This window comes from Pogoniulus pusillus, chromosome 1 (assembly GCF_015220805.1).
Source record: "Pogoniulus pusillus isolate bPogPus1 chromosome 1, bPogPus1.pri, whole genome shotgun sequence".
NCBI classification, from domain to species: domain Eukaryota; kingdom Metazoa; phylum Chordata; class Aves; order Piciformes; family Lybiidae; genus Pogoniulus; species Pogoniulus pusillus.
The window spans coordinates 40,798,357-40,818,096 of record NC_087264.1 but is presented as its reverse complement, the minus strand read 5'-3'; the positions used below and the strand labels follow the sequence as shown (position 1 = coordinate 40,818,096).

General features: G+C 51.3%; 1 protein-coding gene across 5 annotated transcripts; it reads left to right on the top strand.

The window, feature by feature from the left end:
- Positions 1–1,595: 1,595 nt before the first annotated feature.
- Positions 1,596–17,213, top strand: ABCD4 (ATP binding cassette subfamily D member 4). 5 transcript variants are annotated; one of them, XM_064149531.1, is made up of 19 exons: positions 1,596–1,675; positions 1,950–2,074; positions 2,181–2,308; positions 2,495–2,634; positions 5,497–5,613; positions 5,878–6,003; positions 6,845–6,895; positions 9,384–9,478; positions 10,409–10,530; positions 11,378–11,469; positions 11,589–11,678; positions 11,941–12,149; positions 12,444–12,535; positions 12,747–12,783; positions 13,929–13,978; positions 14,229–14,281; positions 14,624–14,700; positions 16,221–16,336; positions 16,500–17,213. In XM_064149531.1, exons 1-19 carry the CDS (start codon positions 1,659–1,661, stop codon positions 16,593–16,595), a joined length of 1,833 nt encoding a protein of 610 aa, XP_064005601.1. In that variant the 5' UTR covers positions 1,596–1,658; the 3' UTR covers positions 16,596–17,213. The 5 variants fall into 5 exon arrangements, with proteins under 5 accessions (XP_064005601.1, XP_064005591.1, XP_064005587.1 ...); XM_064149521.1 differs by having other exon boundaries at positions 1,619–1,811; positions 11,944–12,149; XM_064149517.1 differs by having other exon boundaries at positions 1,619–1,811.
- The last annotated feature ends 2,527 nt before the right edge of the window (positions 17,214–19,740 follow it).

The window sequence follows — 19,740 nt, the reverse complement described above, 5'->3', positions numbered from 1 at the left end:
GGGTGGCAGGGACAGGACAAAGGGCAGGGAGGAGGTAGGAGGATGGGCTTGGGATAGACAGTTGTGGCCATCTCATCTCTGTGTCAGATTCTCTCAGTGCTAGGAAGCCATTGCGAGGAAGCAGGAGAAGGAAGGTGAGGAAGCAAAACTACTGACAAGGTGACACACACGATTGCCACAGCTGCAATAGTGTACCGTGAGAGAATGGGGCTGCCGAGGAGCAAGAGCAACCATCACCCGGGTCTGATGCAACAGCTGAGGAAAAAAACAATCCTCTTAACACAAAAATTAGTCATCACTGAGTTCAGGTTTTGAGAGGACTGATCTCTGGCCTCTGGAGCTTAACCTTTAGGTATGACTGATAGCATTGTGAATTCCAGCACTAAAAGAGCTGAGAAAAGGGAGATGAGGGGAAAGAGAAAGGGACACTGCATAGAAACGGGACTATGTGCCCAGGAAGTGGGCCGATGCATCTTCTTTCAGTGCACCTACTCTAATTTTGTGTTTTGAAGTGCCTGAACACCTAAGCAGGTAGCAGAAGCAGGGCAAGGAGGATGAGGAAAGAGAAATACAACTGTGAGGCAGGGGACTGGCAGGAGAATGAAGCTACTTGGTGTATGGGAAGAGGACCCCATGGCTTATGTGCAGAAGCCTAAAAGCTCTACAGAAGAAATGGCATCAACAGGACAGTAGATCTAAGAGACGCATGAGGAAGGAAGTGCCTCCATTTCTTAGGATCCCTTGTCTCTTATCATGGGTCTTGCCCGGAGATTTACTTGTCCTGAAACATTTAATAACCCAGAGTTTGGATGACTACCCAAATCTGGAATTGAGATCACTGAGGAGCCAGAGGGGGTCACTTCACTGCCACAGCCCATCGATGCTCTTGTGAAGTCCCTCCCTACCCTCTCCACCTCGGCTTTCGTACAGCCCGGTTCGCGCAGGAGGGCAGGCAGCACTCGCTACCATTCACCGTCACGCTGGGAATCGCTGCCTCATCCTGAGGTCCCGGCTTGAGCGACCCCCTGCAGACGGCGGCACTCGCATGCTGCATGTCCTTTCAAAGCAACCTGAAACTTCACTGCCCACCTCAAACTAACCTGAACGGGCAGGAATCAACTCCGCTCCTCCTTTCCCATGTACTCTGAAACAAGAGGGCAGTGCGAGCTGCCCACGGGGGCTGTCGCTCAGCCTCTGGGGTCCCCGAGGGAGCAGCTCACGCTTATCCAGCTCCTTGCTCAGGAGAGGCGGCGGCAATTCCTCATTGCTGCCTTGGGGCTGCCAGGACACGGCTCGTCCCTGGGGGCTGCCCAGCAGCCATGGCCCTGCCAAGCCACGGGGGCTCAGGACCTCTACCGCGATCGGGACACCGCAGCTCGGTCAGCGAGCCGGCTACGTGCGCAGACGGGCGGTGAGCAGGCAATGAGGGACACAAGCCGCGAGTCCGTACGGAGGTGGCGGAACCAGGCGCAGCTGGCCGCTCCTCCCCTCGCCCACGTCCGCCAGGGGGCGCTGCGTCCTGCAGGCAGCGCGGCACCTCGCCAGGGGGCGCTCACGCTCGGTGCCCGCGGGAGAGGCGGAGCCTCGTCGGGCTCTCGGTGGTGACGCTGCCCCCGGAAGCGCTCGGCGGAGCGGCGGCGGCCGCGGTGCCCGGGCCCATGCCGGGCGAGGAGAGGTGATGAATATTCATCCCGCAGCGCCCTCGGGGGCGGGACCTCTCCCGGGCGGGTCGTGCCGTGTCCCGCCGCGTCCCGCCGCGCGCTGATGGCGGGAGGCAGCGCCAGGGTGGGGAGCGCCGGGGCCAGCGGCCGGTGAGGAGAGGGGCGCAGGACCGGGAGTGCATGAGGGACGGCCTCGGGGTTGCCGATTCCGACGGGGCAGAGGGGAGGGGAGGGGAGGTGAGCTTCTCCGATAGTTTACTGCTGCTCCCTCTGTCTTCTCCGTGGCAGGCCTGGACCCCGGCTGGACAGACTGTTCCTGCGGCGGTTCCTGCGGCTTCAGGCCGTGATTTTCCCCGAGTGGCCCTCCCCGAGCGCCCTGATGTTCCTGACGCTGCTTTGCGTCGCCTTGCTGGGTGAGCCTGGGGGCTCTGCTGCCCGTTCCCCTGTGCTCCCACCCCTGCCCTTTGCTGTGGCATCGCTGTTCGTCACCTACTTCGCATACTTGCCTCTTTCTTCCAGAGCAACTGATTATTTACCAGGTCGGTGTCATCCCCAGCCAGTACTATGAGGTCCTAGGCAACAAGGACTTCTCCGGGTTCAAAACGCTGACTGCCATTGCCCTAACTCTGATCGTAGTGAACTCCACGGTAAGACAGGCTAGAGGCTCCCGTGGTTTGGGAGGGGAAGGGAAAGCTGCCCGTGGCTCCCAGCACGATCTTGGTGATGAAAGATCTAGGTCTGCCCTTGTCCCATGAGGTAGCTGGGGGGGCGGGGAGGCGCATCACTAGTACAAGCCGGTTTTATTTCATCTGTCTTACTTGCCCTCCTTTCAGCTAAAAAGCTTCGATCAGTTTATCTGCAACATGATGTATGTGACCTGGAGGAAGTCTCTCACTGAATACCTCCACAGCTGCTACTTCCAAGGCCAGGTCTACTACAACCTGCATGTGCTGCGTGAGGACATTGATAACCCGTAGGTTCCTGCGGCTTCCTTCAGCCTCTTGCTTGGCTTCTCCTGGGCTCCGTGCTTCTGCTTGACTTTTGTTTGTCTGTGGGTAGAGACTTGAACCCTAGAAGCTTTTGCTATCTAGGCACAAATACTCTCTCCTAGCCTGGGTGGGAGGGGGTGCCTGTTGCTGGGAATACCATGACTGCTGGTCGTGATGGTTTTAGGAGTAGGGTGTTTCTGTTGTGAGGAAGGTGGAGGTCCAGCAGAACAGGGATCCAGTGCTGCTATAAAAGATGCTATCTGCAAATGCAACCCTTGACACTCAGTTGATGTTGCAAAGGGCCTGTGTGGAGTCAGCACTTCTTCCTGCCTTCACACAGCTGGCACATTGGGATGATCCCTGTTGTTCTGTCTGACCTTCACCAGACACTCTATCTGAACACAGTTTTGTTAGCCTGTGGAAGCCATGTCCAGGAAGGGCTTTGTTTTGCACTGTATGAGGGCTGCATTTCCCCTTTCCTGTTCAAAGGAAGGAAATGTCAGGAGTTACTTGAAATAAGGCTTATGCCAGCACGCCCCAAGATCTGCTTCCAGTTTGCTTTGTGCATTGTCCTACTTGCTGCAGAGCTACTGATCTACCTAGGTTGTGCAGCTGAGATCAAAACCTCCATTCCTCACATCTGCATGCTGACCCTGGCCTTCCAGCCATACAGGACACTGCTGTTATAGTTACCCACTTGAAGAGATAAAACTCCTACATTAGACATCATGTTAGAGGTAGAGGCTTTTTTTTCCTCCTCCAGTATTTGAGGAAGTTGTCATTAAATACTTGATGAAAAACTAGAAACTAGGGACTAGAAACCTTCTTCTAAACTGTGTGGCTTTATACAGCTGTTTTGAGAACACAAGCTCTGCTACTCTGGAGGGAACATCTCTGGTCTGGTCACCATACTAGTGCTGTCTCCCATGTTGGTGACACCAGAAAAGACCACGTCTCTGGTCCTGGTGAGGAGTGACTGCCTTGCAAGAACTCCTAACTATTGCTGATAGGGATGATCTCAAGGAACTGAAGCAGCCTCTGTGCTTCTGCTGCCCTGTCCTTGTCACTTTGTTGTACATCTGGGTAGTCTGTATAACTGTGCTGTATATGTCAGGTGTTCTTTTGTTTGCATTGTTTTTTGCCCAGACTCATTCCCTGTCTGCTTCTGCTGGCTCAGTGCTGGGAGACAGCCTGAGTAAGAACAAAGAGCTGTCTGCAGTGGTAGCACCAAGCTATCCTTAGCTTGGGTCAAACAACCCTGCTGTCAAACCTGAAATCACAGCTTTGTGATGCTTACACACTTTCCAGCCACCATTGAGATTATTCACACCTGTGTTGGATGTTCCTTTCTGATGCATTTTGCAGTGGTTTGGAGTTGCAAGGAGAAGTTCAAAAGCCAGTGCTGTCACCAAGGCATACAGCACTTCCCAGGCAGTGTAGCACATTGACCATAGGCAGAAGCTCCTGTATGCCTGTCTCATCCCTTTGGTGGGGAAGATGGGGATGGAGAACAGAGGCCACTCACCACATGACTCTCCTTCTCAGGTTTATTTTTAACCAGGAAGCATGTTCACATTATACAGTGAAGTGCATGAGATACGTGGGTCAGCCTGCCCCGCAGTGAGAGAGCCAGCTCTCCTGACCTCACCAGGCTGAATGGGTGGGATTGCTCTGGAGTATTTTCCATTACCACCGTGCTTCTGCTCAACCATCCAATTTTGTTCTTTTTATCTTGAAGTTCCTCAATGAGAATTCTTTTCCCTGCACTGGGTATTTAGAGAATGAACTAAAGGGATGAAGTGACCTCCCAACATGCAGTGCAAGCTGAACTGAGGGTCACATGTGTGGTGTTACCCACATAGAAGGAATGAAGAGTGGGTTCTGAGTGGCATGCAAACATTTGCAGCTCCTAGGACGGCACTTGAGTTGATGTTTATATGTTATCATGTTGGTTAATAGCTCATAAAAGGCAATATCCTGCCATGAGTCAATAGCATGACTTAAATGAAAACTTTATGGGAGCAATTACAGTCTGAGGAAGGGGAACAGTTATGACTGTAAAGCCAGGGTGAGAGCTGCCCCAAAATTGAATCCATTGCGTTGCCACTACTGCAAAGTAGTTGAAAGATCAGTGTCCTTGTGGTTGTATCTGCACTGATGTCTAAGCAGTAGAGTCCAGCCTTCTCAGTCATGGCCTTTTCATCTGTGCTGAGCATGTCAGACTGAAGCTGTGATCCACATATTCTGGACAGACAAGGTCCTGAGAGTGAATATGCTGAAATCCTTTCTAGCTACCCCAAGTGCAGCTCCTGCTCAGCAGTGGGATGGGGGTGGGTGGAAGCACTTTCTTCCTTGCAGCAAAGGGACCAGAAGGTACTCCAACAGAACAAAGGGACAAGCTACTGTGTAAGGGTGGCTTTGATAGAAGTGCAAATATCCAGTAGCTCGTGGAAGCCTGGCCTGTGCCCTAGCCAGTCCTGGCAACGCTGATGCCTGAGATGCAGCACCAGTACTAAGGGGTTTTGGTAGCACAGGATGGGTCCACAAGAGGAGTAAAGGTCAAGGATACAGAAACCTTTGGCACAGAAGAGTTGGATAGTGTTGTCAAAAGAAATAGGGTGAAAGTAACAGCAGGATCTATTGTTCCTGGGAGCCAGGAAGGATCTTTTCTGGGTCTTTCTGGGTTTTGGGAATTGTCTGCTATGGAGAAACAGGAGTCACAGGTGCAGGGTTGTTCACCTGCATGCTGTTGTAAGCTCAGGCAATTTGAAGCAACCTGGCTTGTGTCCTATCAGAGTTCTTGCTCCTGGGCTTTGACAGAGTCAGTGACTCTTTGTGTTGAGCAGGGACCAGCGCATCAGCCAGGATGTGGAGAGATTTTGCAGACAGCTCAGCTCCATGGCCAGCAAACTCATCATTTCTCCCTTCACACTGGCCTACTACACATACCAGTGCTTCCACAGGTAAGGACCCATTCTGGCCCTGCTTTCCCCCCTTTTTCCTATGCTGTTTTTTGGAGCCAGGAAGCAGGAAAGTACACATGCATGCTTGTACTTGTGTGTGAGTGGCCTCTGCAGCCTCCGGAATGCTGCATTGTGCAGTGCTGGCCCACAAACCTCTGAAAGCCAAGAGAGGTGACAGTTGAGGATTCTGGCTGCTTGAGCCTAAGGGTGCTGAGCTGTCCTTTTGCTTGGATTATTAGATTACCTCTCTTTCTCCTCCTCTAGCACAGGCTGGCTAGGTCCAGTTAGCATCTTTGGGTATTTCGTCATTGGAACGATTGTAAACAAGGTGCTGATGAGCCCAATTGTGTCTAAACTTGTGCAGCAGGAAAAACTGGAGGGAGATTTCAGGTGAGTCACAGCAGAGCAGCGTTTTCTCTACATCTTGGCAGCTCCTGGGAAAGCTGCTGTTGTCCCCATTCAGTATGCAGCTACTTCTCTTGTTCACAACTTTATCTGCACTCAGAGAAATCTTGTGCAGTGCTCTCCCAAAATCCATGCATTGAGCCCTTTGCCATCCGTTTCACTGCCCTGTGTCATAGCAGACAGTGCTTTTAGTTCTGTCCCAGTTCAGTTTTTGGACCAATTGCGTGGTCCTTACTCTTGCTGGTGCCTCTGCTAGGTGGTTGGATGTGTTCATAGGATGTTAGGGGTTGGAAGGGATCTGTGGAGATCACTGAGTCTAACCCCCATGCCAGAGCAGGACCGATTGAAGAAAACTGCACTTGAAGCAAACTGCATCTACAGACAGATACCATGTTTCTGTTTCACTACCATCTTCATGAAGTTCCCAAACCAGCATAGTCATTCCATATGTTCTGTAGCTCACCTCCCCTTCCCCTGCATGGTTGGTTAACTGTGTAGCAGGGGCTTCACAGCTTCCCTGTGGCTCAGGGCATCCAGGAACATCTGCAGAAACAGGAGGCCAAGAGCAGGGCAGTTTGTTGTGGTGGAAATAGAAATACTGGGATAGCAAATGAGAAGCCTAAGGGCTGAGATGTGCAGAGTGCAAGATACCAAATGAACCACCAAGCTGGCCCAGAATGATGTCATGTTGTTCTAAGCCTTGGTCTCTAATGCTTTTGTGATCCAATTTCTGCCAAGAGTTGCCCCTCCTAGATGCAAGATAAGTTTGTTCATAATTCACTGGCATTTGTGCACAATCCTCACAGTGTTTTTTGGGGTTGTCCAGGTTCAAGCACATGCAGATTCGCGTCAATGCGGAACCAGCTGCTTTCTACAGGTCAGTAGCATTCATTTATTTACTTCCTTTTAATGCTCCTCCCAGCTGAGGGCTATCTTGCTGGATTCACATTTCCCAGAGGAGTCCCAAGTCCTGTTGATGCAGTTGAAACTTTCTGTCCCCTCCACCCTGCTGCAGCATCCTACCACCCTGGTGCTCTGTTGTCTTTTGCATTCTGTGTATCATCTGCTGAAATATTCCACAGCAGCTGGAGACAACTGCTTTTCCTTTGCCTCCCTTCTGACATCCCAGAGGCCTGGTATAAATTTGATGCTGACTTAGGGACCATTGCTGATGGTTTGCCGTGTCCTTAACTGGAAGATTTCTTGAGGTCTCATTGCATCTTGTCAGGCTTATAGAATCATAGAATGGCTTAGGTTGGAGGGGACCTTAGAGATCATCTACTCCAGCCTGCCTGCCATGGGCAGAAACACTTATCAACTAGACCCAACTGCTTAAGGCCTCCTCCCAGCTGGCCTTAAACACCCCCAGGAAGGAGGCATCCACAACCTCTGTGGACAGCCTGTTCCAGCATCTCACCATCATACTGAAGAACTTCTTTCTAAGATTCAGTTCCATCAGCTTAAAACCATTCCCTCTTGTGCTGTCACTGGACACCCTATGAAGAGTCACTCTCCAGCCTTCCTGTGGGATCTGTTCACATATTGGAAGGCAGCTATTAAGCCCTCTGGGGACTTGTAGGTTGCTTCAGGCCCCATCCTGCTGCTGCTGGCATACAAGTCTTCTGTGGTTATGCCAGCTAATGCCTGGCACCCATGTCTCTGCTTGCGGTCTGGTCAGTCTGTGCCCTGACCCTCCCAGCACGACATTGCCATTCTCTGAGTTTGCTCAGCGTCACTTGTCCCACAGCTGAGCACACAGCTGGGAGCCTGGCAGTGCCTCCTCGCTTCATGATGCCATGGAGTCTTTCATGCTGCTGCTTGGAGCATGTCAGATGTTTCACAGGAGTGGATAGATCTAGGAGAAGGGCCATGCTTTTACTGTAGCTTGTGCTGAGCTGCCTGGTCCATGGCAGGAGGTCACCAGTCCTCTCTTGCCAGTGTCTTACTTCAGCACAGTTCTTCACTTAGTGGGAAAGTAGAACTTAATTGGGTTGCACAAACCCAGGTTTTTTCGTAGTAGGAATCTTAATTAAAAGCAGAGGAAGTTTTCAAAAAGTTTGCTTTCTTGGAGTCCTGCAAGAGAAGGAGCACATGATGAGTGCCTGGTTTTGGTTGCTGGACTTCTTTGTCTTGTAGAAGTTGTTAGGTCTTGCACCTACCTGGCCATTGTTTTGGTAAGGGAAGAAACAAAACTTGAGCACTATCACCCTTCTACTTCATTGTTTTCTAAGCCTTCAGCAAACTTACTTTAAAAATGAATTGAATGGGAAGAAAAGCTAAAATCAATACAGCAGTCTCTCCTCATCAGCGAAAGAAATAATAGCTCAGGTCCCTTCCTTGCCTTTAACTCCTTATGTCCAAGACTTTGTCCTTTTGGAATACTCAGCAGCAAAGCTCAGTAGTTACCTCAGTAATGCCAAACTGAGTTCTAACCAGATGTATTTTTGAGGAAGAAAATGTATTTTCCTAAGAGCCAAGAATCTGTAGAACTGAGGCTCTACAAAAACCTTTATTTGCCTTTTTTTCCCTTGTGTGTGCACACCTTGGCCCTCCATGCTCAGCTCCTGGTGACTCCCTTGTTGTGTGGACCGTGGCGGGAGCATGGGTGTGTGCTGGGTAATAGGGCAATGGCTGTAGGTGGGAGCTTGGAGTAAGATGTGGAGCTCTCTGCGTTTCACCACCTGAGGGCAGGCCAACCCTTACAGAGGAGCAGAAGGAGCTGCCAGGATTGCTGAAGGTAGTGGTTTAGAGCTGAGAAGTGCCTCCTTGCTGCTGGTTCAGACTGGCTGTGGGAGCATCACTGCTAGCTTGGATAGTGGGTGATCTCGTGGTGCCTGCAGGAGGTACCCCTGAGAAAGGTGGTGTTGTGGGGATGGAGTTGCCCACACTGGGGGCTTCCCTGCTTGGAGTTTGTCCGTGTCCCATTCCTCCAGGGTCAGGAACAGGAAGAGGCAGACTGGGACAGGTGGTGCTGCCTTGCTGTCACCTTCTGAACTCACCTCTGCCCGGTCTGTTTAGGCTTCAGCTGTGTAGTGGTGCTTTTCCTCTCTTCCAGCCAGGCTGTGCTTAGAAAGTGTGTGTGACCTTGGATGTGCTTTGGCACAGGCCAGAGCCTCATTGACAGTGTCTGGCCTTGCCTCACATGCCCCTGCATGAAGCAACAGTGTCCATGGACTGTCCAAGAGATTTGCAGGGCTGCTTGATTCAGCCAGAGTTTCTTGGTGAAGCTATTCTGGATGATGTTGAGTTCTTGCTCAGCAAAGAGCTTGTTGCTTGGAGACTAAGGTGCCAGACCCTTTCCAAGCCTCAGCCCTCAGTGAGGTGCTCCCAGGACGTCTGTGGCATGTTGCAATCTTATTTTCCAGGGCTGGGCGAGTGGAGCATGTGCGCACAAACCGGAGGCTGCAGAGCTTGCTGCAGACCCAGAGGGAGCTGATAGGCAAGGAGCTGTGGCTATACAGTGAGTGGGGGGGTTTGAGGGGTGGAAGGGGGCTGTGGTAGCTCCATCATGATGGCTCATGGGCTTGAGAATCCTACTCCTAGAGAGCCAGTGCTGGGTTTTGCTCTCTTGCCTCATGCTGATGCATGAAAGTCCTGAGGGTGAGCAGAGTGCTGCAGTCCCTACATGGGAATCTTGTTTTGAAAAAGCCTTGTAGAGAGCAAAGGTGTGGAGGACCCTGCTGAGTCAGAGAATACAAGCCCCAGAAGGAGAATCTGCAGAATCTATGCTTTTTTCAGGGGCAGATGTTCAACAACCAAGAGGGGAAAGAGAAAACTCTGTGTATGTTGTTGGAAGCTGTTCTTTCCTGTAGAGCCTGTCTCTTGAGCATAGTTGTTGCCCCAAAATCTCCCTTCTCCCGTTGCCACTGAGTGCAGGTTTGGGTGTTGAATGACTGCTAGTAAGACAGCTCTTCATCTCAGCAGCACAGTGAGCTTCTGAGTAACATAAGGGAGGTAGAGGCCCTTTATGCAGGCACTTCTCTGGGAGTTTGGAGACTTAAGTTTCTGCCTGTCCTGTGCTCCCAGGCAAACTTTGTGGCCAACTCTTTACCCTCAGAGTTTCATTTCTGCCCTTCCTCCTGCTTCTTGCGAGTCAGGCAGGCCCCTGAAGAGTAGAAGCAAGCAAGCAAAGTGGCTTTTGCTCCAGGATGGTTCCAGAGCTTGTGTGCCCAGATGATGTTTCTCTGTTCAGGCACCTGGCCCTAAGTGCTCTTTGCTTGGCAGATGAATTTCACTCTAGTGCTTGTAGTCTGTGAAATGGGTTTGGCTGCTCTGGTGCTTGTGAAGGACTCAGGCAAGACCGTGGGTCTTCTGACTGGGCATTTGAGTCTGACTGGGACAGAGGTTCTCACCCTAACTCATTGTCTTCTCTCAATGTGCTTCTGTCCAGTTGGAATCAACACCTTTGACTACCTGGGCAGCATCCTGAGCTATGTGGTTATTGCCATTCCAATCTTCTCTGGGGTCTATGGTGACCTGAGTCCAACAGAGCTCAGTGCTCTTGTCAGCAAGGTGAGCTAAGGGTGATCTCCCAGACCTCCCTGCAGAGGGTGAGTGAGCACAGAAGGTAGAGATTGCATTTGGGGCTGGTGGTGTTGGGTCTGGGTAACCTGCAGCAAATGACCTGTAGGTTAAAGTGCCCCTGCCCATGATGGCACGGAAATGGGAGCTTGGAGGCAGCTGGTATATGATTAACCTGGGAGTGAGAGCTGTCAAGGACACATCTACCTAACTGTTTCCTAGCTCAGACCTCTGCATCTAAGAAAACCCAGAAGGCTGTAAAGCCTCTGGCTTTCAGTGGTGTGGGTTGGGAATGGATCCATACAGTGGTGCAGGCTGTGACCTGGGCTGCTGCCTGCAGTGAGCCTGGCCACCTGCAAAACTGAGCTGGCTTGCATTCGCTTTTCTGACCTGACTCATTCCCAGATACTCAAAACTGGCTGGTGATCAAGAGTGCAAAGCCAAAAATAGCAAAGTGGACACTGCAGGCTGAGGCACCCTGCTCTGGGCCATGTATGGTGCTGTGGCACTGCTGGTAGCATGGATCTACTTGGCTTGGATGAGGCAGGCATGCTGAGTTCCACACTGGCCTGCAGGCACTTTGCAGACACCATCCCTGGGTGGCAGGAGATGTGTCCACCTTGCAAAAGCTGCCGTGCTGAGCAGGGAAGCCCTGCATCATCCAAATATGGTCTTCACTGCCACTTCCCTGGGTCACTTCTCCACTCCTTCAGCTTGCTGGGGCTGCTGATGTGGCCAAATGTCTGGACTCCTTGACTGCCTTCCTTGCAGTCACAGAGGAAGGAGCAGTGCCTCAGCTCAGTGCTGACCCTTGCTCTGGCATGTGATTTCTCTCCAGAATGCCTTTGTTTCCATCTACCTCATCGGCTGCTTCAGCCAGCTCATAGATCTCTCCAGCACTGTGACTGATGTAGCAGGCTACACACACAGGTGAGCTGCTCTGCAGGAAAGGGAAGTGCAGGACAAGCACAGACGAGTTTAGATACTGTGAGAAGGCTGCTAGAGTTCTGCTGGGTCACTTGTGCTCCTGCAACCTCTTGTTTGTCTAGGATTGGTGAACTGCAGGAGACCTTGCTGAGCCTTGGCAGCAAAAAACCCAATAATTACTCAGAAGCTAAAGCTAGCTGGGATTTGGATGGGTGAGTCTCCTCTCAGTAACTGGCTGGCCTGCAGCTTACATACCAGAGTGCAAGGCTGTTGTGAGTGGAGGTGGCCCTTGGTGTTGGCCAGGCTGCAGAATGTTGCATGCAGCTGGTTGGAGCAGGCAGTGCTCACTGTCATTGTCATTCCTGGGACACGTGGGACAGGGCTGCTGTCACAGTGACACAGGAAGTCTAAGGTGCCTGGTCTTAGCATGATTGCTTACCCACAGATCTCCTCTCTTTTGTCTTGGTGGCCCAGCAGCCATTCTGGGGAGGATCCAGTGCCAAAGGACACAGCTTTCCTTCTGGAGCGAGTGACACTCCAAGTGCCATCCTCTGGCAAGCTGCTCATCAAGGACTTGAGCCTCAGGATCTCACAAGGAAACAATGTGATGATTGTGGGAAACACTGGCACAGGGAAGACATCTCTCCTGAGGGTCCTTGGGGGACTGTGGGAGAGCACACGGGGTAAGCACTGATGCTTGCCACAGCCTTCTCTTTCTGAACCAGGGCTGCCCTGAGTTTGGAAGGTGGCATTGTGGGGTTGTGAGACCAGTGCCAACTTGTCAAGACAAATGTGTCACTGATGCACTGTAGCCCCCTGTCTATCACATACTCTGCTCTGACTCTCATTGTTTTGTCCTGTGTAACAAATGTGCCTTCTCTGGGATTTGTTGGCTGCTTCATGAGGCAGGGCTGCCCAGGGGGAGGTTAGGAGTTGCTGGCTGGCACTGCAGGCATGCCATGAGTGTGTTTCTTCAGGGAGCATCAAGATGCTGACTTGCTTTGGGCCCCGGGGTGTCATCTTCCTGCCACAGCGCCCCTTCTTCACTGATGGAAGTCTGCGTGAGCAGGTGAGCCCAGGATCTGTCTCTACTCTGGCCTCAGCACTGCTCCCAGCTGGAGTCATGCTCTGTGAACCTGTGTGCCTCAGAAAGGCCTGCAAGGGGCAGAATGCCGGTGGCTGCTCTTGCCCTTGTGCCTGAATTTATGCCAGCATCATTGCATCTCTGATGGACTGTGTCTGTCTCCCTCTGACATGGCTGCTTCTGCTCTGTTAAACAGGTGATCTATCCCCTGAAGGAGATCTATCCAGCTTCAGGTACGTGGAAGTCTCTTACAGCAATTAGTCAACCTTGTGGTGTCAGCTCCCTGTCCTGCATCCAGCGTAGCTTCTCCCCTACCGTGCCCCATCAAGAGTGCTCCTGCATTTCACTTTTGTTGCTTTCTGCTTTTCCCTGGAACATTTACCTTAGTGCAGGTTAAGGTCAGCTCTGTGATCCCTCCCTTTTGGGAGGGCACTAACTCTCTTTATAAGAATGTGTTGTGGTTGTGCAATGAGGACAGGCTGACCATGCTTTGCATGTTGTGCTAGGCATACAGTATATATCGAGGCACCTTGCTGTTGGGATACATCTGCTCTGTCTGGTACAACCTGCCTTTGGGCAAGCCATATCTACCTTCATCTCATTTTCCATCTGCCTCCATCTTTCACTGTTCCTCTTTTTCAAATGATAGCCTGGGACTTTGCATGCTTTTGACGTCAGGCTACATGGAACTCCTCTCCCCTGCCCTCTTTCCAAGCCAGACCACATGTGGACTCTTGGAGCTTGAAGATGTCCAAGTCTAAGCTTCGGACACTTGGGAGTCACAGTTTTGCAGAGTAACTGCAGCCATCAGCTACTGTTGTGGCTCTTCAGCACCTTCAGAGAGGTCTATGGCAAATCCACAGCCCTTCAACTCAGCTTCTGTAGCTATAGGCTACCATTTCAAGCATGTGTCCTGCTGCATGGCTGGATCACCCTGAGATTTTTCCCATTCTCTGTAGGATTTTTTTTGCTGGCTGTTACCAGAGCCCTGCTCCCATGACTCTGTCAACTCTGTCACTTGCAGCATATGGTGGGCAGTCAGCCATAAGAGAGCAGCTGGTGGGCAGAGCCGTGGCAATTGAGGCTTGGATCCTTGTGTTCTGGCTGTGTGCGTCTGAGCCCATGGCCTGAGCCAAGTCTCAGGTGTATGTGTGGAGCCTTGCCTACCTCCTGGCTTGCTGCTCACAGGCTTGCTTAACATTTTTGAGGAAGATCAGTCCTTGGGAGCTGTCTGTGCCAAAGCTTAGGAACTGGCACAGATAATGGTCAAGTCAGTTACACTGAACATCCTCCTAACGTTCCCTTCTGGCCCACTGACTCCTCCTTGCAGCTGTGGCCTCAGCACACATTGCCTCTGCTTGACTGCTTTCTCCCCTAGGGTCTGCAGATGATGAGAGAATTGTGCGATTCCTGGAACTGGCTGGACTGGTGAGTCCCCAGTAGCACTGCTGCCACCTTTCCTGGTGCTACCCGGGGGGAAGGAGGGACGAGGGTTTGTGGCAGCACAGTGTGACACGTGTGGGGACATTGTAGCTGGGACAAGACTTTCCGTGGGACTGACAGAGGAGGAGGGATATGGAGAAACTTCATCTCAAATGGGAAATGAGAGAGTAGCAGGAGGGGGTGGTTCTGCTCAGGGCTAGGGGCTGCATTTACAAGTCTGCTGTGCTCTCCACAGACTGATTTGCTGGCGAGGGCTGGAGGCCTGGATGAGCAGGTGGATTGGAACTGGTAAGTTCACTGTCTGCGTGAATCCAGGTGATCCTTCCGGATGGGGAAGACTCCTAAGCAGATGCATGTTGCTGCTGGACTTAGGAACATCTGTGTGCAGCTGGGCACTGTTGGAAGTGGGCAGTATGCAGGAGCAAAATCTTTGCATCCAAGGCATCAATGGCAGCAATCACCAGCCCTGCTGATCTGCAGGAAGCTGACTCTGCAGAAGGATTTAGTGCCAGTCCCAGCATGGAGGGAGACATGGGACATACAGGGACAGTTGCTTGCTGGGATCTGTGGTAATCGGTAGCCATGGGCTCTTCTTTTGAGGGAGGTTTGTGAATCTTCCCCTTGCTGCAGGTATGACATCCTGTCCCCAGGGGAGATGCAGAGGCTCTCATTTGCACGGCTCTTCTACCTCCAGCCAAAATATGCAGGTGAGAGAGTGACTGCAAAAGAAAAGAGGGCAGGTGGTGGGGGAAGGCAGGGCCTTTGGTGTAAAGAGAAGCTGGTACAGAAACAGCTCATCAAATCTCTTCTTTGCTATCACTGTCCTTTGTTTTGGCCATTGTTTTAACAGCACAGCACACAGAGGATTCAGAGGTGAAAACTTTGTTGTGTGTGGAGGGTGGTAACTCAGGAGGTTGTATAGAAGACATCCTCAGGGAACTGGTGATTAATGTTCTTGGTCCACGTCCAGTGGCACCTTAAGAAGCTCCTCAGTGTACAGGAGCACTTCTCTTAGGAGTGGAGGCTGAGAGACCTGGGACTTGTCAGCCTGGAAAAGAGCAGACTAAGAGGGGATCTCTAATGAATATAAAGGGTGGAAGTCATGAAGATGGAGCTCTCAATATAGGAAGGACATGGACCTGATGGAGTGGGTCCAGAGGAGAACCACAAAAATGATCAGGGGGTTGGAACACCTCTTGTGTGAGGACAGCCTGAAGGAGCTGGGGTTGTTCAGCCTGGAGAAGAGGAGGCTCCAGGGAGACCTAATAGTAGCCTTCCAGTACCTGAAGGGGGCTACAAGAAGAATGGAGAGAGACTGTTTACAAAGGCCTATAGTGACAGGACAAGGAGCAGTGGTTTCAAACTAGGGAAGAGCATATTTAGATTGGATGTTAGGAACAAGTTCTTTACTATGAGGGTAGTGGAACAGGTTACCCAGGGAGGTAGTTGAGGCCCCATCCCTGGAGGTATTCAAAGTGAGGCTCGATAGGGCTCTGGGCAGCCTGATCTAGTTGAGGATGCTGACTGCAGAGGAGGTTGGACTAGGTAACCTTCCAACCCAGATCATTCTATGATGGATTGCTGGTGACTGCTGAGGTTGGGGGGTGGCTCTCTTGGAGGCCTTGTGATGAGGGCTGGTGTAGGTGAACAGAGATGGTGTGAGTAGCAAGTAGCCACGAGTGAGTACCTCTCTTCCCCTGAAGTCTGTTGCACAGCTCAGTACTGCCTGAGCAGAAGGAACCTGCAGCTTGCAAAGTGGAAGCTGTAGAAATTATGTGAACCACTTTGAATTTATCTGCTCCAGACCTGTAGTATTTACATTTAACTGACAGAAAGGTACCTCAGGCCATCCTGGATACTCCAGGTGGGATCTGGGCTGGAGGTGGACACAGACTGCTGCTCAGCACTCTGGTTCATGGCCTGCCTTGAGAGGGTTATGTCTTGGCTTTCACAATGGTGAGGACAAGGCAATGGCTGGCAGCTATTGAGGGAGAGGAATGAAGTGAACAGCACTATTTAGGTGGATTTGTGGTCTTGTGTGTAAGGGCAGCTTTCCCACTTGTTTGACAGCAGCTGTGCCAGCAGAACATCAGAGTCCTTAGGCTTCTCCTCACTTGTCTTCTGCAGCTGCTCTTGGTGAACACTGGTTAATTAGTGAGCGTCCTAGGTAGTTGCTGTTCTTTTGCCTAGGGGGAGATGGCTGTGGGGCTTACAACTTTTCTCTCAGTGCTAGATGAAGCCACCAGTGCCCTGACAGAAGAGGTGGAGCATGAACTGTACCGTGTGTGCCTTCAGCTAGGCATGACACTGATCAGTGTGGGACACAGGACCAGCCTGGAAAAGGTGAGATGATGAGACTGCTCCATGCCTTCCTGGTGGTGGCAAGACAGGGGAGGTAGACAGGGTGCCTGGCAAACAGAAAAATTGGCTGAGGCTCAAGAGCCTTGCTGTGGGAGGACATGCTCTCATAGAGACTTCTCTCAGTCATTGTGTTATTGAATTGCAGTTCCACAGCTGGATTTTGAAGCTTCATGGGGAGGGAAGATGGGAGCTCAGTCGATGCGAGAAGATGAAGCGGCTCCCAGCCGGGGAAGGATGCTGAATAACGTGACCTGGTCTGGCCAGCTGCAGAACCTGCACATGCATCTGAGAGCTCTGGAGAGCAGACGTGGAGCTGCCAAGCCAGCAGCTGTCAATAAGGAATTCACCCACAAGACCACTTCTGGATTTTGCTGATGGGCACCGCCAAATATGGATTCATGATTGGGGGGTTCTGCCAGAAGCAGACACATCTATGCCATTCTTCTCCCAGCCCACTTCTCCCACATCCCTGCTTTACATGGGGAAAAGGGCTGAGCTGTTAGGCTGCCCAGAGAGAAGGTGCTGCTTCATGGGGCTTGTAGAAGCAATGGCCACAGGAACCCCAGCTTGTCCGGAATGCAGTGGTGCAAGGCTAGGATGCAGCCTCCCCTTCTGCCCTCTGTGTGTCACTGGGACCTCTGTCTGTTTGATACAGAGTTCTGCAAAACAGAATTCTGCTCCCATGGCTCTATTGGAGGTTGTGCCTTTGAGTAGGAGCCAAGGGAGGCAATGTAAGGGGAGAAGAAAGCTGGCTCAGAAGGGGCATGTCTGCGCTTTCCTTACGACACAGGGTTACAGGTCAAAGGAAGGTATTTGTATTAAAACCTGGGGCTTGTTTCCCAGCAATGTTTACAGAGAAGTGTTGGTATTTGTTAACCAGACTGCTGCAGCTTTTCTTTCTGGGCTTTGCTTTGGAGGAGTTGCTTGTCTGTTGGCAGTGGTCCTGGGCTAGAGTCTTGCTGAAAAGCAGAGCAGGAGTAAGAGTAATGTGCCTCCCAGGGCTAAGCATCTGTCCTTTTGCTACCTTCATAGCTACTGCAATGCACAAGGAACACTATTGAGGGCTTTTGACCCTCTGTTTTATTGGGGAAAGCAGAACTTGCCTCCTCTCACTGTTTTTCCAATGATGTCCCATATTCTTTCCCCTTGGCACTTAGAAGAGAAGAAGGTTATCAGGAGTAGTCAGCATGGATTTACCAAGGGGAAGTCATGCTTGACTAACCTGATAGCATTCTATGATGACATAACTGAATGGGTAGACTCAGGGAGACCAGTGGATGTAGTCTACCTTGACCTTAGCAAGACCTTTGACACCATCTCCCATGATATTCTAGTGAGCAAGCTCAGGAAGTGTGGGCTGGAAGAGCAGACAGTGAGGTGGATTAGGAACTGGTTACATGATAGAGTTCAAAGAGTGGTGATCAATGGTGTCAGGTCCAGCTGGAGAGCTGTAACCAGTGGAGTCCCCCAGAGATCAGTGCTGGGTCCAGTCCTGTTCAACATCTTCATCAATGACATTGATGAGGTGACAGACAGACAGACAGAGTCTGCTCAGCAAGTTTGCTGATGACACCAAGCTGGGAGGCTTGGCTGATAGAGCTGAAGGCTGTGTGGCCATCCAGCAAGGCCTGAACAGACTGGAGAGCTGGGCACAGAGGAATCAAATGAGGTTCAACAAGGACAAGTGCAGAGTCCTGCACCTGGGAAGGAATAATAAACTGCACCACTACAGGTTGGTGATCTGCTGGAGAGCAGCCCTGTGGAGAGGGACCTGGGAGTGCTGGTGGCTAACAAGTTGTCCCTGGGACAGCAATGTGCCCTTGTGGCCAAGAAGGCCAATGGGATCCTGGAGTATATTAGGAAGACTGTGTCCAGCAGATCAAGGGAGGTTCTCCTCCCCCTATACTCTGCCCTGGTGAGACCCCATCTTGAGTACTGTATTCAGTTTGGGGCTTCCCAGTTGAAGACAGACAGGGATCTGCTGGAGAGGGTCCAGCAGAGGGCTACGAGGATGATTAGGGAACTGGAGCACTGCCTCATGAGGAGAGGCTGAGTGACCTGGGGCTTTTTAGTCTGGAGAAGAGAAGACCAAGAGGGGATTTAATAAATGTTTATAAATATCTGAGGGCTGGGGGTCAGGAGGTGGGGGACAGGCTCTGCTCTCTTGCTCCCTGATACAGGACAAGGAGCAATGGATGTGAGCTGCAGCACAGGAAGTTCCATCTCGACACAAGGGGGATATTCTTTACTGTAAGTGTCACAGAGCACTGGCACAGGCTCCCCAGAGAGGCTGTGGAGTCTCCTTCTCTGGAGACTTTCAAGGCCCATCTAGATGTGTTCTTGTGTGACCTGAGCATGGTCCTGCACTGGCAAGGGGGTTGGACTCAATGATTTCTTTGGGTGCCTTCCAACTCTGACATCCTGTGATCCTGCAATCCTGTGATCTCCGTGACTGGGTGGGGAGGAAGGTGCAGACATCTCTGCAAAATTTTGGAGCTCCCACCTCTCTCTGGCCATAGTCTGACATCCAGGTCCCTCTGTTTTGGGTGAATTGACTGCCCTTGAACATTAGTGACTGGACTTATACACAGTATTCCCGTTTAGTTTTATTCTTGTTCATATTTTTACAGAAAATGGCACATAAATCACAGATGTTGGATGACTAGAAGTTGTTAACAGCTCCATATCTCAAACACCTCAATACTGAATTCTTTTCTCACTGTATATACATTATTTACACACCATAGGCTATCATCTAACACATCAAACGACTGGGAGACAAAGACAAACGGGCTGGATGAAGGGACTTAACCTTTGATGGAATGAAAACAACAGCTCTGGGGAAAGGGCGCTCACAGCTGAAAGCAGGACAGAAAGGGTCACCTGAAAGTCACTGTCCTACTGCTTTTGAGGGGGAGTAATACCTGACTGGAGTGGGAAGGTGATAGTACCACAGAGCAGGTTTGGCTGCATGGGTCTGCATGTGCTCTTGTGGGGCTGGCTGGGAGATGTATGTACACATCATGGGATGTATCGAGATGGATGTGCATGGCTGTCATTCCCTTTAACACTCAGTGGGTGAGCTGGACAAATTTAATTCAACCAGTACATTGGGCCAATGTTGTTGGCTCACCTGGGATAATGTATTCAGTAAATACATTTACCATTCAAGCTCTCCACAGGAGTGCAGGGCTTTGGCCTTTGGGGCAGAGAAAGAACCAACTGTGGTGGCCAGCCCTGCAGGACCCAGCAATATGGACTGGGATCACCTCGAGGTGCCAGGAAGGACTAGGGTGTCCTGCAGGCTACAACTGCCTCTCCTTGACAGATGGAAGCAGAACTCAACTGCTCTAATGCTGCAGCCCTTTCCTAGCAGACCTCAGTGC